This window comes from Hemicordylus capensis, chromosome 3 (genome assembly GCF_027244095.1).
Source record: "Hemicordylus capensis ecotype Gifberg chromosome 3, rHemCap1.1.pri, whole genome shotgun sequence".
Taxonomy (NCBI): Eukaryota; Metazoa; Chordata; class Lepidosauria; order Squamata; family Cordylidae; genus Hemicordylus; species Hemicordylus capensis.
The window spans coordinates 187,012,468-187,030,321 of record NC_069659.1 but is presented as its reverse complement, the minus strand read 5'-3'; the positions used below and the strand labels follow the sequence as shown (position 1 = coordinate 187,030,321).

The following is a 17,854-nucleotide window of genomic DNA, read 5'->3' as shown; positions in this document are numbered from 1 at the left end:
TAAAGCAGTACACAGTAGGTATGTGCACAGACCAGTTCAGCAGTCCCCTTACAGACCACTGAATCGCTTCAGAGGTCCGGCGTTCGGCCCAGTTTGGTGGTGGTGGTTACCTTTAAGGAGCAGGGAAGAGCTTCCTTTCACCGGCGCTGTCACCAAAATGGGTGCTGTGGGGCTGCTGCATACCTCCTTGCAGCCCCGTTCAGCGTCGTGCCAGAAGTGGCTGGTACACAGTGTGTGCATGATGCCCCCCAGCCACTTCCAGTATGATGCATGGGGGGATGGGCACTCTCCCTGCTCCTTAAAGGTAACCCCGCCCCCCGCCGCCGAACCAGCCGAATGCTGGTTCATGCACATCCTAGTAGACAGAACCCTTGCAAAACCTGGCAGTCTTCCAGCTACTCTCACAGGGAGTGGATCAGGTTCTAGGCCAGCCCTTCCATAAAGCAAGGTGTGGATATCTCCTCAAGCATGAGGAGGGGTGTAGTAGGAGGAGTTCCTTACTGCCTGTTGCCACTGCCTTTCTTCACCCCACTGGGGCATGTTATTCATTTTTCCCTCCTTGCCCCACTGGAACATGGCTCTTCTTCCTCTCTTCCCATTTGCAGTGCAAGCTAGGAATACCCCTGCCACTACTGCCTGGCTTGGTGGCATAGTCTGAGAGGGCTTGCATACCTCCACTGCTGCTTCAGCAGCATGGCCTGAGAATCTTGAGCACCCGCCCACAGACGGAGAGAGGGGATCTATTGTCCTTCACCTTAGGCTGCAAAGGGTCTTAGACTGCCCCGATCAGGTCCCTGTTCAAAAATGGAATTTGAGTTCAGAGTTGCACATCTGTGCAGTGTGTCTAATGTGGGTGCTCTGCCAGAGAGAGTGAAATCTCAGCCTGGCTATGGCCCTGAGATGGCACTTTTGACTTTGAATGACCGCAAAGATCGTTACTGGGATTCATGCCCTCTTACTTGATAAATCCTGGTGCAGAATTCAGAGGTGCATTGCCTCTGAATATGGAGGTTCAATTTATTTATTCATTTTAAAGGTATATCTTGCTTTTTGCCTCAGCAAAAAGCTTTCTGTTTCTGAAGACCCAATTAGCTATCAATAAGGATTGATTGATCTATTCTCCATGTATGATTAATCCCCTTTAAGCTGTCTGAATCAGCAGTCATCACTACATATTGTGGCATGCATTATTTATGTGTGCTGTGAAGAAAAATTTTCTTTTGTTATTCTGAATCTACTGCCAATCAGGTTGCTGAGTGACCTCAAGTTCTTGAGTTGTGTAGGAGGAAGAAAAGTTACCTACTATTCACTTTCTCCACATAGATATATCAACCTCTATTCTTGACCTGTATTTTTGCCTTTATTCTCAGATAAAATGTTCCAAGCACATTAGTGTTTTGTAACAGGGAAGGTGCTCCAACTTAATCATTTTGTTGCCCTTTTCTGTACGCCTTTCTGGGACAGGGGTTCTCAACATTGGACCTCCAGATGTTATTGGACTTCAACTCCCATAATCCCCTGCCCCAGTGGCCTTTGGTTGGGAATTATGGGAGTTGAAGTCCAATAACATCTGGGGACCCAACGTTGAGAATCCCCGTTCTGGGAGAGAGAGAGATATATATACATACTGTAACCAGTAGAATACCCGGTGCCTTTAGACGCTTTAGTAGATGCTGCGGGATAGGCGGCATAGGCAGGCGGTAGTGAAGGGTGGCAGCAGAGGCGTATCAGCCATTGAGCGAATGAGTTCAAAGAACCTGGGCTGCCATGTTCCAGGGGCTGCACCTGCGCCACACCCCTGCATCTGATGTCAGGCACAGGGGGCATGGCCATGTTAGCAAATGGGGTCACGTGCCCCATTTGGAAGTAAAATTTGGCCAACGCCGCGTTTGCAGCATGGACAGGATGGCTTCTCTTTGCTTGCAAAGGCAGGGAACCCAGTGCTGGCTAAAACTTCTCAAAAATGGAGCCTCATGGCTCTGTTTTTGAGAAGTTTTGGCACTGCCCGGCCAGGAACGCCTCTCCTTGCCTTTGCAACCACAGAGAAGCCATCCCGGCAGCCAAATTTCTACTTCCAAACAGGGTGTGCATGGCCATGTTCCCTGCATCTGACATCAGACGCAGGATGTGGGCCTGGGGTGGCGCAAGCCAGCGGCAGCAGGCTGGACAGGGGCCGCCAGCATCCTCGCTATGCCACTGGGCGGCAGGGCTCCTCCAAGCTTCCTGCAGGCTTTCCAAACTATTTATTTATTTATTTATTTATTTATTTATTTATTTACACAGTCAGACAGGTGTTATTGACTGGTTTGTTTTATACAGACATTGAGTCCTTCCCAAGGACCTGGGATGACTGGATTTTATTATCAATGTTGTTGCCGTTATTATAGATATCGTCGCAGAATATAGGCTGTTCCCAGTAAAGTTGCTTTTTGTAATTGGCTGATAGTGATTTCTGTGGCCCCTATAATGTTGAGGTGCTCTTCAAGGTGTTTTGGAATTGCACCTAGGGCAACAATCCCCGGTCCTAGTCCAGCACTCTAACCACTTACACCACGTGTGCACGGAGACTATTTTCATTACCTCCGCGTGTGCACAGAGGCTATTTGCATCACTACACGATTTTAAGTAAATAACATTGTAAACATTCTTCACATTGTAAAGAAACATTATTGCCATTCAAAATTCTCTGCAAATACACCATGATTTCAGAGCAGGTAGTGGGCATGATTGTGCTGTTCACCATACCCTAGGATTCACAGTTAGAATTTAAAAAGCACAAAATGTAGAATACATTTTCAAATGTATTCTGTGGGCTTTTCTGAGCTGCAGGAGTTTAGGAGGAAAGCTGAATATTTTCTGATTTCTAGAACCCAGCACATGTTCATGACAAGAGATAGTGATTGACACCCTGATTAAATTTCCTAGCAGATGTCCTGTTGCAATCTAGTAGTCCTAACTCCTGAGTAGTACAATTGACTAATTTAGACACGATGTCAGCCAGTCTTTTTAAAAGACTGTTTTTCTCCTCTTTATTGGTTCAGCTGCAGCTCCCAAGCTGCCAAACCCTTGATTTTACATCTTATCATTAAATATTGCTGAGTTGTTACCCAAAAGCTCTACAGCAAACTTATGGGAATGCCCAAGTAACTCAGCATTGCCTCTGAATAATTGATAGTATCAAATAGCAACAGAGTTGTGCCAACAAAAGGATCCCGCTCTTAACATATTTTATTGTGTCCCAAGACACAGAAAAATGGGACGTTTGAGTCTTATCCCCTAAAAGAAAGTGTTTATGGAGTTGGCTTTGCATTCTTCTGAAACATCTGCTGCTAACTTTTCAGTGGTTACTGTTATACAGCAGATATTAGTTTCATCTTTGAATGCTCTGTGTGTGTGTAGATTGTCTAGATTAGTACCAATATATGGTTGGTGATAGGGATCTTGGTGGAGTGAAAGCAAAGTCAAAATAAAACTTTGAACCATGGACGCCTAGGCTGAATACCGTGAAATCATGTTGAGCAAGTCACTCTCTTGCTCTTGCCCGATCTGCCTCACAGATGTCTGGGTGTGGCTCTTGAGCCAAGTTTAGCAGCGAGGGGTTATGAACTGAGGAGAGTGGACAGTGGAAGTGGTGACCTTAGAAAAAATAATTTGGGGGAGCAAAGGGGTGTCTTGGGGAACAAGGATTTTCTTGGGGAACAAGGATTTTGCTATACTTCAAATACTTATGTGGGTAAGGTAATTAATCTGTTATATTAATTCTCGTAGACGTGCCTCTGTGGGGATGCGTCCTGGCAACCCAGAGGATTGGCTGGGCGGTGGAGGCGCCGGATTGGCTGGGCAGCGGTTGGCTGCGTAGGGAAGTGGCCGCTTGAGGAGGGAAGGGAAGGAAGGAGAGGGGGCAAGTGGAGAGGAGAACTGAATGGACTGGGGCAGAAGGGAGTGGGGAAGCTGAGGGGAGCGAAAGAGGTGGAGCCTGGCTGGGCAGAGAAACGGCTGGCCACTTCGGAAGATGCTCTCTAGAGAGAGGGCCGTGCAGGAAGGAGCCGGCTGAACACTTGGCCGCCAGACACCAGGGACTGGAGGAAGGAGGCGGCGGCAACGGCCAGCAGGGAGAACACAAGCAGGCTAAAAAGTGGAGGTGGGGGTGGGAGCACGAATGAGAGAGAGAGAAAAAGAGAGAGAAAGAGGGGGAAACGGAGGAGGGAGCAAGCTGGGGCAGAAGGCTTGGAGAGGAGGGGACCGGGGCAGAGGGCTTGGGGGGAGGGGAGTAGGGCAGAAGGTGCGGGATCAGCTAATGTTCTTTTATTTGCCGTATTAATGAAGCTCACTTGACATTTCCAAACATTCCAAAAATAGGCCAGATTCCTTTTAGAAAATACTGATGCTGTTCACACGAGCAGCCCTACCTGGGCTTGCACAGTTCTACCTGGGTAAGGCTGCTTATGTGGAGTGCCGGGATCAGTCCCGATCCCCGCACTCTTCCTTGGGGTAGCCCAGGTTTTTTACCCGGGTTTATACTGAGGTGGTAGAGCCAGGTGGCTAGAGCGCTCGGCAGCAGGGAAATCCCCCAATGCACCATGCTCCTCGCGCCGTGTGTTGTGGGATTTCTGGAGGCTGGGCTGCATTTCCCCAGCCTCCAGTTGGCTGTATGGCTCACTGCAGCGCAGCTCATGTGGGTGTGAGAGCAGTGCGGCTGAAGAGGACGGCCAGATCATTTGGGGGAAAGGTAGGTGCAGTCCTACCACTCTCCCAGCCCCTGAGAGCCCCACACAATTAGGTTACTTTGCTGTATTTTTGGATTAGGTTAAACCTCCCAGTCCAAGACCATACAGCAGGAACGACTGGGGTGAGGAGAGAGGTCAGTTCCAGGCCAGTTGAAATTTGGATATGACCCTGCATCACCTTTCACACAGGATCTCACTCAGCCCACTTTCTTACTGGATAGGAAGCTAAGGAGTTGGCCTGGCTCTGGAGAGGTGGAAGAGGAAGCTACCTGACCGCATTGCTTCTGCTATTTCTTCTGGAGTAACAAGTGAATGAGGAATGAGGAGTAAGTGAATGAGGCTTCTTTAAACACCAGAGGCCTTTTAAAATAATACATTCAAGCTATAGGACCATAATATACTATAACTGTTTTGCTGTAAAGTTCCAGTGTGATGGAGGGGAGTGTGAAAGGGGGACTAGGATGTATTTTAGAGTGAGCACCCTCTACCCCTTCTTACCCTTTGAAATCATTCCTGGACAGGGTGGGCCATGTTAATGGAGGGAGGGCTCTCCCTGTCATGGAATGTTCTCAGAGGAATGCTGTTTCTGTTGCTAGGCAATGGAGATATGTTCCTTCACCTCACAAGCTATGGCCATCATGAGGGAGCAGGAACTGAACATCTGCAATGAGAGCAAAGAGATTTCCCCTGGAGTTTGGCAGTATGCCTGGAAGGTGGGGCAGGGAGGAGGGAAAGGAAAGCTAGGTGCTGTTTAACTTCCTATCCTCTGTCCAAGGCCTGAACAAAGAATGTGTGCTCTCTGCCAAGTCCTGCTGAGATTCCCACAACAGGATTGCTGTGAGGGTATAGCAGGATAATCCCGTGTGTGTGTGTGTGTGTGTGTCTATATCTATCTATATCTATATATACCGTATCTATATATCTATATATATATATCTCCTGCTCTTTCTCCGATGAGCCCAGAGTAGTGTACATGGTTATCTTTATCCTTGCAATAACCCTGTGAGGTAGATTAGGCTGAGAGATACATGACTGGCCCAGAGTCACCCAGTGAGTTTCATGGTTGAATGCGGATTCGAACTCAGGTCTTCTCGGTCCTAGTCCAACACTCTAACCACTATGCTATGCTGGCTCTCGTATGCCTCTATGTATTTATTTATTTATTGTTAAATTTATATACTGCCTTTCATTAAAGCAATCCCAAGGCGGATGTATGCCATCCTGAGCTCCTTGGATTGGATAGAGTGAATGTGTATGGACTAGAACTATATCATATTTGTCCAGACTACTTGCATTTAACTGAAGCTGCTTCAAGGGGACATGAGGACATTTTTTAGCACCTTCAAAAATCGCATCTGAACTACAGTGGTCCCTCGACTTACGAAGCACTCGACATCCGAAGATTTCGACATACGAACGACAAAAAATACCAGAAGCCGTTGCCGGTTTAGATGCGGCTTCCTCGACCTACGAATTTTTAGATGCGGTTTCCTCGACTTACGAGTGTTCCGGACCTCCGTGGATGCGCTTTTCGACTTACGAAAATTCCGACCTACGAACGTGCATTCGGATCGGATTATCTTCGTAAGTCGAGGGACCACTGTATCTAGATACCAACTAGAGAGAAGGCTAAATCTTAGCTTCAAACCAGTTCAGCGAAGCCCACAGTCAAGCAAGAGTAGGACAAAGAGATACTCCAACACACGACAAGTCTTTCCCCACATCTCCTCCACAGATGTACTTTGAGCTTAGTCATCCTTGCACGGGCAGGATGACTAAGCAGAACAGAAGATGGGGCTCCTATATTTTTAGAATTTGCATCAAAGTGGGAATTTTGACAGGTGCACCTTATCATGTCATAGTGCTACAAGGGTGAGAAAGGCTGTTTCTAGCAAAATTCAGTCTTCTACACAGTTATGAAAGGTAATGAAGGTTATGAAGATCATATCCTCTTTTGCATAATTTCGTCCTACATGGTGAAAAGAGTCTGGAGAGATTTTACACTTTTTCAGCTCTTGGTGTCCTATTTTACGAAGTTCCCAACCTCCACAGCCACCCTGAAACTGATGCTACCAGTGCAAATTGTCTGTAGAAGTTTCTGCTCTCTCTTTCTGTCAGACAAGTCTTCTGCAAGCTTATTCTGTACAAGCAATAACAATGGATCATCATTGTATGAGGCACAGAAGCAACTTCATTCCGCCAAAACAAAGGCTTGGAAGTCTTATCAGTCAACTCCCATTCATTTCAATAGGGCTTGTGTAGGAGATCTTCTCACTGGATCATGCCCTTAACTGACAGACCATTTTGTTGTTGTTTAATATTCTTTGCACATTCTGAATCAAAATGTGAATGCAAACTACAGAGTGGCATTATAAATCAGACAATTGCATCCTAGAGAACCACCGTTCTTCACAGTGCAAAGTTTTATACTTTAATGTGCTCAGTCATATTAATATCTTCAATTATATAATGTATTCTTCTCTATGCATCATTTAATATTTTTTTTCCAGAAGGAGGGCTTGGCTGAATACAGATTTACTTTTTTATTGAATAGTGATGCCTAAAGCAAAATGATCTTTTCAAGAAGACAGTAACTGAGCGTTGTTTCAAGGCTTATAAAGCCAAGATTTTATGTTCTGTGTTTACAGATTCAATCTGTGTACGAGGCTTTGATCCAAACCTCAGTATGATGACGGGAATAACTCCAATTAACCCCATGTTGCCAGGCATGGGATTAGTACCCCAGCCACCACCAGCAGAGGTGCCTGTTATCAAAGAAATAATTCACTGTAAAAGCTGTACGCTCTTTCCTCCAAACCCAAGTAAGTTGTGGGCTGATTATTTATTTATTTTACTGGTTTAATCTGCAAACATAAAAACATTCATACAAGCAAAGAGAATAAAGCTCTAACTTTAAATACTGTATTAAATAATAGGAAGCAGCAAATGCACAGTCAGTAGCCAGTTGTATTTTGTGCTAACGGAAGTTTCAAGAAGTCTTCAGAGGCAACCCTATGGACAATGCATTACAGTAGTCTAAACTGGAGATTAACAGAGGGGTATAGTTAACTGTAGCCAGACTCTCTCTGTCCAGAAGGAATTGTGGCTACTGCAACAGCCAACTGGTGAAAGGCACCACTAACATGGGTAGTTTTAGGTAGGCTTTAGCCAGCTGATGAAACATCCCTAGGGAGGGAGCTCATCTCTCATGGGAGCGGGTTCCACAAGGTAGGGGCAGCCACTGAGAAGGCCCTCTCTTGCATGATATCCAGATGAGCCAATCGAGTTAGCAAAGGCACATGCAAGGGGCCTCTCTGTATGTTCTCATACAGTACCTTAGTCTGTTCAGTTCAGTTTATTATGATCATTGATCAAATATGCAGTCCAAACCCAGATAAAAGGACCCTTAAAAGTGAATATTGATTTAGGGGTGTATGTGTGCGTGTGTGTGTGTGTGTGTGTATACACACACACACACACACACACACACACACCCCTAAATCAATATTCACTTTTAAAGAATCTTTTATCTGGGTTTGGACTGCATATTTGATTATATATATATATATATACACACACACACACACACATACACACACAGGAACTATTACATAAAATTAAATAGGACGAAAAAAAACTAAAAACCTGAATTAACCATTTCTAACACACCATGTACAGATCCTAACTGCAGCCGTAAAGAATTTGGCCACCAGATGCGAGACATCAGTGTATTTGTCAGAAAGAAATATGTTTATATAAAACTCATCAGAGTTATTTGTATCTAAAAACAAAAGGATAAATGCATCTCTTGTATCTAAAAACAAGAGGATAAATGTATCTGAATAGCAAATCACGATAGAAGGAACAATACAAAAGCACATGACCAACTGTCTCAACATCGCCCTTCCCGCAAGGACACAGTACCTCGAAATAGTGGACTCTCCTAAACCTACCATTTAGTACCTTTGTCCCAAACAGTTTAGGCCTTTAAAGATTAACACCAGCATCTTAAAGATAGATAGAGAGATAGAGAGATATCTTGCATTGTGCCTGGAAACATACTACTGAAGCTGAATAAGAATTTGATTTAATATGTTCTGATGTTACAAGTCAGCACCTTATAGCTGCATTCTGGACCAGTTGAAGTTTGTGAAGAGTCTTCAGGGGCATCCCACATGGAGCCAGATCTGACTGAAACAGAAATGAGTTCAGTTGGCAAAGCATGTGAAGTTGCGCAAAAGCCATCTCTCAGAACTATGGCAGACAACTGCATGTCTGTGTAATGCCAGGTCCTGGAGAACTCCTAAGCTGCAAACTTACTTCTTCAAGGGGAATCACTGAATCAGCTGTTTTTCTTCCCAGGAGAGTCTCCTATCTTGCTTGTTTAAGATTTAATTTCAGCTTGTTGGTCCAGTTGGGCCCCCTGTTACAAAACTGGGTATTGCAACACTTTTGTATTGTAGACCTGATATTTTAGGTAGAATGCAACCCATCCAAAACAGGTTGAATGCCACATCCCCATCAGATAAACAGAAGTTAAATCAAAGAACCTCCATCTTATCTGATTTGAGCTTATTAATTAGGTTCAATGTATCTGGACCAATTGAGGCCTTTTATGCAGGGTAACTCTGGCAATTGAGTGACCCCCTTCACTTAAAGTTTCCACAAGGAAAATATATTCTACAAGGGAAATATCCCATTTTGATATGGGGCATAGCTGATACACTTTCTTCGAAACTCCCTCTTTTCTACAACAATGGCAAATCACAGATATAGATTACCTAAGAAATGCCTGGTAGAACAAGAAAAGGGTACTGCTAAAACCAGTTGGCTCCAAGTAGTCACATTATGTAGAAGTATGAACTGGTGCTACAAAATGGAAGGAGGGAATGCCACAAAATGGAGGGAGGAAATGTGTGCGTACTCTCATTAAAAAACAACAACAATTGAGAGTCATGCGGCACAAACTCTTCACTGTGTTTCCAAACTATGTCTTTGTAATGTCTAATGGATAGTAATATACAATGTGTATTTGTAATATCTAATGGATTTGTAATGTCTAATGGATAGCAATATACAGACACTTAGGGCAGTTTCAGATGGCCCACAGCAAGTAAGGTGTAAACAATATCTGAAGTTGGGTGAAGGATGTTGGGTGGGAGGGGGAATCCAGCATTGGCAACTCAACATTGGTGTGTTCAGACAAAATGGAAATGAGTACAAGTATGAACTCACGTTGGGAACATGTGCTTGCTGGGAATGTCCAGCTTCCTCCACCTTACTTGCAGTGGGTTGTCAGAACCTGCTCTTAGTGTATAAGACCATGGAGGATTTATACCACTCTTTCTTGTATTGCCCAATCTATACATGGTCTAGGAGGAAATTCATGGCTGAACTTCATTGGGCTAGTGGGTACAGATGATCAAGGGAAAGTGAAATTCTAGCTTAATGACTGGGAATTGGAAATCTCCTTTAGAAGGACACAGTAGCAGTCATGTCCTGTGCCATTTTTAACAACTTTTATTTTTTTGAACCTCCGATTCCTTTGCGATATTGCAAACTGCTTTTACAAGTCATATCAGTTTCAAAACCATTTTGCTATGTGGTATGAGTGAGAGGACTATTGTTTGAAAAACACAAGCACAAACCCTCCTTGGATTATGAAGCTAGTTGTGTAGTTCTTTGGATTTTGGCCATAAATGATAAATCTGCCACCTATTGTGTGGCTCAGTTTGCAGGGACTGTACAAAAAGTGAGGCAAGCCTGTAAATTGCCAGAATGACGCACGGACCTTATATTTCGGTAGATGCAGAATTTTATGTGATACAATTTTGTGTCATTTTAATGAATTCTTTGCTTTCTGAATTAAATTCATTGTAATGAGCTTTGGTTGAACAATAAATGCTTTGATTGATTGAGGCTGATGAAGCAAGTAGTACTGGCAGTAAAGTTAATATTTTAATGGCCCTGATGGCAAAAACCTGTTGTGTCAGCTGATTAATATTTTAATACCAAAATGCCACTTTAATTCACAGTATTTTCATCTTTTATATATTATCATGTGGAAACCACCATTCAAAGTTCTATGAGGGCTTGATTTCATTAGCTGTATCTTTGATTATTCAATTTTATATTTTTATTTTAGCAATTAGAATACTTTATTTTCTGTGTGAAATTAATTTTGCTGATGCATAAATAAAAAGATAGCAAAGCCAAAGCCACTGTCACCCCCAGTATGAACTTTCATTTTTCTCTTAGATCTTCCACCACCCTCAACAAGAGAGAGACCGCCTGGGTGTAAGACTGTGTTTGTTGGAGGATTACCAGAAAATGCTACTGAGGAGATTATTCAGGAAGTCTTTGAGCAGTGTGGTGACATCACGGCAATTCGGAAAAGCAAGAAGAATTTTTGCCACATTCGTTTTGCAGAAGAGTTTATGGTTGATAAAGCCATTTACCTTTCTGGTACTTATCACATTATTTAATAGATTTTCTTCACTCCTTTGTTATGCTAATGTGCCCTAATTTTCTTTAACCTTTATCTCAGGAAGTGTGCACTAAGTTCAAGAACTTGGAATAGAAAAAGCAAGGCTGTACTCAAACTCTTCCCTTGCGACCAGCAAGACACAATCTTAGTGTGAATGCGTCTGCTTTGGTATAACTTCCTACTGCCCTGTGATAATTCAATAGAGACCCAATGTGCTATGGGAATTTTTTGTTTCATATGGTTCTATGCATGGCTGTGAAGCCATGCAGCAGAAAACCTGATTTTGATGTCAATAGCCTGCACTGCATTCTTTTCATATCAGCACAGATCAAAACTATGGCCCCATTTGCACGTAACCCTAAACTGGAGTTGAATGGGGCAGAGATTGGAATTCGTGTATTTCCGAATGCGTGAAACGGTGGTTCTTTGACGTGGTCTCTGTCTTTTACACAAATGGGCTATGTGCCTGCGCAGAGACCTCGTCAGGACCTAACAAGCTCAATTCTCCTGCTTTGGGCAGGAACCCCGCCCTCAGTTGCTATATGCGGCTGCACCACTCTTCATCCCCTCAGTCTTTCATTGTCCATGCATCAGTCAATATCGTGGAATCTGCAGCTCGACAATGAGTAGGATTACTATCTATCCCCTTGTTGTTTTCTTCCTGTTTTCTTTCTTATTTCTTCCTTTATTTCTTATTTCTCACGTAGTAGCATTTTTTATTTTGGCGTTTTGTTTTTTATGTTTTTTCCTCTCTTTGGAGCTCTGATCCCGGCTGGGACAGAGTGTGCTGGCCGGCCAGCTTATGGCGTTTATGCCGGGCATGACAAACTTCAAGAAATGTGTTCATTGCGGATGTAAGATCCCTTCCCCCGATACTCATACCGAGTGTCTTTTGTGCCTGGGGGAATCTCACTCTGTCGAGACCTGTCTTCATTGCCAGAGGTTTACGAAGCAGGCTTGCAAGAATAGGGCTTCTTGCCTGTGCGCAGCACTGTGGGACTTGGCTCTTCGTTCTTTGGAAGCCTTATCGTTGAAGTGGTCAGCTAAGATGGTTTTGGTACAGTCGGAGTATTCGGAATCCTCTCTAGTGGAAATCAGAACCCGGGTTTCTATACCGGTTTTGGCGTCTTCCATTATAGATCCCTCGACGGTTTCAAGCGCTTTGGTGCATTCTGAGGACTTGCCTCAGCGTCCTCTGCCTGCAGTGCCAGATCCTTCTCCAACCCCCTCGATCTCGAAGCTAAAGAAAAAGAAGAATCTGTAGTTGCCTCATGATTTGCTAGCACACTCGGAAGGGAGGCCTTGCTCCCAATCCCCACAACGCTCCTCTACAGAGCAGCCTGAGTGACACAATTCGCCTTCCGCAACTCAGGCTCTGTAACAGGCGCTGCAGCCTGCTCAGGTACTGCCGATGGAGTCTCTGGCCTTGATACCTAACATTGTGGGAAGCAAGATGGACTCCCCTACGGTTTCAATGGCCTTGGCCAAGATTCTTTGGTACTTTCTGAATCAGACTGTGAGGGCGATCCTAGCTTCCCGGGATCGGACGTTGCTTCTCCCAGGTCATCCCCATTGGACATACAGTCGGACTCTAAGCCCATTTCTCCATCAAAGGATTATAAACAGTACTCTGCATATGTGGCCTGCATGGCTTCTGCCCTGGGCATGAGCCTCAGTATGCAGCAGAAAGGGGAATTGGATCCCTTGTTTAGCCTTATTGACGCAGAGGCCAGGATACCAGCTGCTCTGCCCCTTAACTCGGCGTTGTTGGGGGTCATGCGAGGCCATTGGAAGAAGCCAGCCACTCTTTCTCAGCCCAATAGGTGCTTGGAGAAGGAGCCTGGTTGTGCTCCTCAGTTCTGACTTACGAGGCTCATGCCAGGGTCGAGGACCTCCCCTTTGAAGGTTCCAGCCTCTTTGTGGAGCAGACAGATGACACGCTTCAAAAGGTCCAGAAGTTGAGGAACATGGCGAGGTCCATGTCTTATTCATCCTCGACACCTAAACCACAGAAATCTGCCAGGTGGCCCCCCTATCAACAGCAGAAGGCCCCTTCTCAGCAGCAAGCTTCGTCTGAGTGCTCCTTTCGTAGCAACAGGTTCCACTCCCAATACAAGTTGGGCCTCCAGCCTAGTAAGCCGGCCTTTCAGAAACAGTGCCCAAATACCTTTACAAAGAAACAATGACTTGGGGCGCTTTCGGATTCGCCTTGCCCCATTTGCAGTGAGCTGGGACAAGGTGACCATAGACCAGTGGGTCCTTACAGTCATACGTTTGGGCTACGCAATGCCGTCCCGTGTCCAGAGTCGTGATTACACCGTATACTCCAGAATTGGACCAGGAAGTCTCCGCTCTCCTGTCAAAGGATGCGATAAAGAAGGTTGCCAATCTAGAGAGTCCCGGTTTCTATTCCAGGTACTTTCTCGTGCCAAAATCAGACGGAGGTCAGTGTCCTATACTGGACCTCAGCGCTCTGAACAGGCACCTGGTATACAAACGTTTCCGCATGCTGTTGATACCAACTATATTGACTATCCTGGAAAAGGATATGTAGATGGTCTCCCTAGAACGCGTACTATCATGTCTTGATACACTCTCATCATCAACGCTTCCTGCACTTCTAGATAAGGGAGATCCCCTATCAGTTCAAAGCTTTGCCATTTGGCCTCATGAAGGTGCCGTGGGTTTTTACAAAATGCCTGGCCCCAGTTGTGGCTTTCCTGCAGGAACGAGGGTTGCAGGTCCTGTCTTAATTAGACGATTGGCTCATCCTAGCGAGCACCAGACGAGTGATCCTCGACGTCCTCGAGACGGTTGTGGATACCTTGCAGGTTCTGGGCTTTGAGATCAACTTTAAGAAATCTCAGCTGGAACCAACCCGCAAGATTCCGTTCATAGGGCTGATTTTTGATAAGGCCTTGGAGAAGGTCTTCCTCCCAGATGCCTGCATACGTACTCTCAGGAGGCTGACCACCGTTTTTCTAGCCAGGGGCCCACAGACTATGTGCTCGGTGCAGCACTTGTTGGGGCACATGGCTGCCACCATTTACATGCTCCCTCAAGTGCGCCTTCGAATAGGTATCATTCAAAAGGTGGGTTTTGGACATATTTGACCCCCTTCAGGATCCAGCTCGTTTGGAGCAAACGCCCCCTTGCTGGGTATGAGAGACTGCGGCATGTTGGGCCAAGATTTGCCATTCGAACATCAGTGCCCCTTTGCAGGCTCCCTGGTCACATTGGGTGATCTCCGACGCTTCGGTCGTTAGAAGGGCATTATCCTTCTATGTCCAGAGATTGGCTGAGTGGAGGAAAAATCCTTCCCTGTTTGTTCTCTATGATGGGCCACGTAAGGGTCTTCAAGTGTCTGCCCAAGCCATGGCTAGATGGATAGTCTCTACAATTGAGCTTTGCTGTCAACTGGCTCATAAGCAGTTGCCTTCAACCATTAAGGCACACTCAGTTAGGTCCGTGGCAGGCTCTGTTGCCTTTGATCGTGCGCTCCCCTTGCACGCTATCTGCCAGACAGCTACCTGGGCTTCGCCCCACATGTTTATCCGTTATTATGCTACTGATGCCAGAGCATGGAATAATGCTGTATTTGGCAAGAGTGTCGTGCAGTCCATTTTCAATTGATGTGCTTGTTTCTGAAATAAATATTTCTGGCAGATTACATATTGCTTCCATTTCTTCTCTCCTCCTTGGGTGCTAGCTTGTTATACACCCATTTGTTAAAATTCAGAGACTGCCTCGAAGAAGTACAGGTTGCTTACCTGTAACTTTGGTTCTTCTAGTGGTCATCTGTCCTTTTACATGCCCTCCTGTCCTCTCCGTGGGGTCTCCTGAAGCTGGACTCCATGACTGAGGGGATGAGGAGTGGCGCAGCCGCATATAGCAGCTGGGGGAGGGTTTCCCACCCAAAGCAGGAGAATTGAGCTTTTTAGGTTCTGATGAGGTCTCTGCGCAGGCGCATAGCCCATTTGTGTAAAAGTACAGATGACCACTAGAAGAACCAAAGTTACAGGTAAGCAACCTGTAGTTTCACAGCAAACGCAACCTGCAGTTTCCCTCACCAAATTCCAATTTGAATCTTCAATTTGTAGTGTGTTTTGCTGCTCCAACTTGAGGTTTGAGGGTGGCAGCATTGCATCCAAATGCAGATGCCACTCTCATCACGGTTTTGTGCTGTTTCTGGAACCAAAATAATAGGGCGCCCCAGACCCACCCAAGAATGTGCCTGCTCCATACTTCTCGCTGGCCGCCTCTCTGAGCACTTTCCTCACCCCCTGTCTTTGCACTCCTCAAGCTGTTACAGCCCTGCTGGATCTGGCCCAAGTGTATCTGGTCCAGCATCCTGTTTCACAGAGTGGCCCACCAGATGCCTCTGGGAACCCCACGGACAACAGCGGAGGGCATGCACTCTCTCTTGCTGTTGCTCGCCTGCAACTGGTATTTAGAGGCATCGTGCCTCTGAGGCTGGAGGTGGCCTATAGTCACCAGACTAGTAGCCATTGATAGACCTGTCCTCCATGGGATGCTGCCTTGTCCCATTCCAAGCTTCTAAGCCTGTCAAATGCAAAAGTCACACTGAGGGATGCCCACTTTCCACTGTGGCTCTTGTCCCCCAACACTGGCAACCAGAACAGAAAGGGGATGGGATGGCAAGATGGCACTATGTGTTTTTTCCCTCCAAAAATGAATCGATGAAGTATATTCACAAGCACATGCAGTTGTGGTGGCTCCATAACCCGGGCAACCTGATTAGATTGCTGCAAAGATAACATATTGCAGGGCAGCGATACCCAGGGTCAGGTTTAAAAGGCTGCCCTACCCAGTAATCCTTGAATGGCTCTTCTCTATGTTTTGTACAATGAAGTTGGGGAAAGGGGGCCCAACCCTTTCCCCTTGAGTAAAAACATGCAATCTCTGGCATCACTCATGAGAAGAACTGTCCAGCAGGAACAGTATTGCCACCAGTTAATGGAGTGATTCTTCCTGTGTGATAATGACATAGGCTGAGAGTGATAGCCAATTAAGACACACATGCGGGGCAGACGGCAGCTGCCTCCCAGACTGGTTGCTCAACACAAGGAAGGCACAGGGACATGTACCCTAGCAACACCTTTCCCTGTCTTGGCAACTCTGTGATGAAGCAGTCCAATCAGTCCATCTGACAGCCCAACCGTCCATTGGCACATATCCATGTTCGGTTTTGCCCAGTATGGCCACCCTACGTTTCTGGGATCGCTGATAATCAGGGCTCCCCTCTCCTGCAATACCCTGCAGCGGCCAGTCTGCTCCTGCGACAATGCCAGTCCAAATCCAGGAAATTTGAATGAGAGTAAAGATCTATCCCTGCTCCGAGTTCTTCTAGTCTGCTCACCTGGTACTGCTGAGACACATGGAGCGGCCACTACTCCTTGGGTGTATGAAAGGGTTGCCTGGAGAGGAGGGTGTCACAGTGTACACGTTCTATTATTTACTGGAGAGAATGGGGAGCACACAAAAGTGAAGCCTCCTTTATTTGGATGGCCTAACTCATGAGAGTTCAGTCCGACAGAGGACTGAAGCTTACTGAGCCTGCAGTCCTCCCCAGTGGACTGGCCCCTCTCATGAGAGGTCTAAATCCTCAGTTGGCAAGTCAACATGGGGGCAGGAGTGTGCATGGGTGTTCCTGGACTGGTTTGCCAGGGTCTGCCATTGCAAGAGCACCCTTAGTCACAGTGGACCAGATCCCAGGATCCTTTGCCTTCCCTCATATACATATTCCCTATTAGGAAGTCATCATGATCCCTAAAAATAATGTCCCCCTGCATCCCCCTTTTGCAAGCAATTGTGCTTGTACAAGACTGTTTTCAATGCCCTTTCCCTGCTGAGGGTGGGCAGTTCATTCCAAAAAGTCATGATCACACACCTTGAAGATAATGGCCAATGGCTGACACCCTGCAGATGTTCTGATGCCTTGCCAACAGTCTGGCGATGCAAGCACTACAGAGTTTGCTGGGATGTGGCTTTGGCAGACCAGGAAGAGGGAGTGTTTCCCCTACTCTGAAACCAGAGGTTGCTGGGTTACAGTTGGATGAACATCTGTGATGCGATTCACAGTTACAAAAATTAACCTCAGGTTCATCTACCCACGGTTTGCCATTGTGTGTGAATGTGACCTATCTATCTGAATGAAAGTGTCTTTCAGACTTATTTATTATGGATGCCTCTTGCTCCTTTCCAGCTATATTATTATTATTGTCTTCCCTCTTCTCAGTTTGATTTCCTTCTGCTAGGAAATGGGGGGCAGTGAGAAATCTTTTTCAGAATAGAACTAAGCATAATCTTTAAAGGTGTAGTCATAAACAACATCTAACGTTATAGCCCAGATGAGACCATAACACAAAATGCAAAGAACAGACAATGGATCAGAACTTGGTCATTGATGCAGGTGGACTACGTATAAAGGTAGCCACGCATAGAGCACATTGCAGTAGTTTAGGTCTGTAGGTTACCAACATATGAACCACTGTTTTAGGTCATTCTGCTCCCAAAATGGCCATAGCTGGTGTATCGGTCGAAGCTGATAAAAAGCACCTCTGGACGCTGCCTCAATGTGAGAGACGAGAGAGATGCCTGGGTCAAGAAATACTCCCAG

General features: G+C 45.8%; 1 protein-coding gene across 15 annotated transcripts in view; it reads left to right on the top strand.

Moving 5' to 3' along the window:
* Window positions 1-17,854, top strand: part of ENOX1 (ecto-NOX disulfide-thiol exchanger 1) — a 577,422-nt gene that overhangs the window by 355,047 nt on the left and 204,521 nt on the right. For 11 of the 15 annotated variants that reach the window (XM_053307424.1, XM_053307429.1, XM_053307419.1 and 8 more), the window contains 2 exons: window positions 7,376-7,549; window positions 10,986-11,192. In XM_053307424.1, coding sequence (XP_053163399.1) covers window positions 7,376-7,549; window positions 10,986-11,192 — 381 coding nt within the window. Of the gene's footprint in view, window positions 1-4,948; window positions 5,054-5,311; window positions 5,472-7,375; window positions 7,550-10,985; window positions 11,193-17,854 lie in introns of those variants that run through there. The other 4 variants (XM_053307431.1, XM_053307430.1, XM_053307434.1 and 1 more) reach the window with 4 other exon arrangements.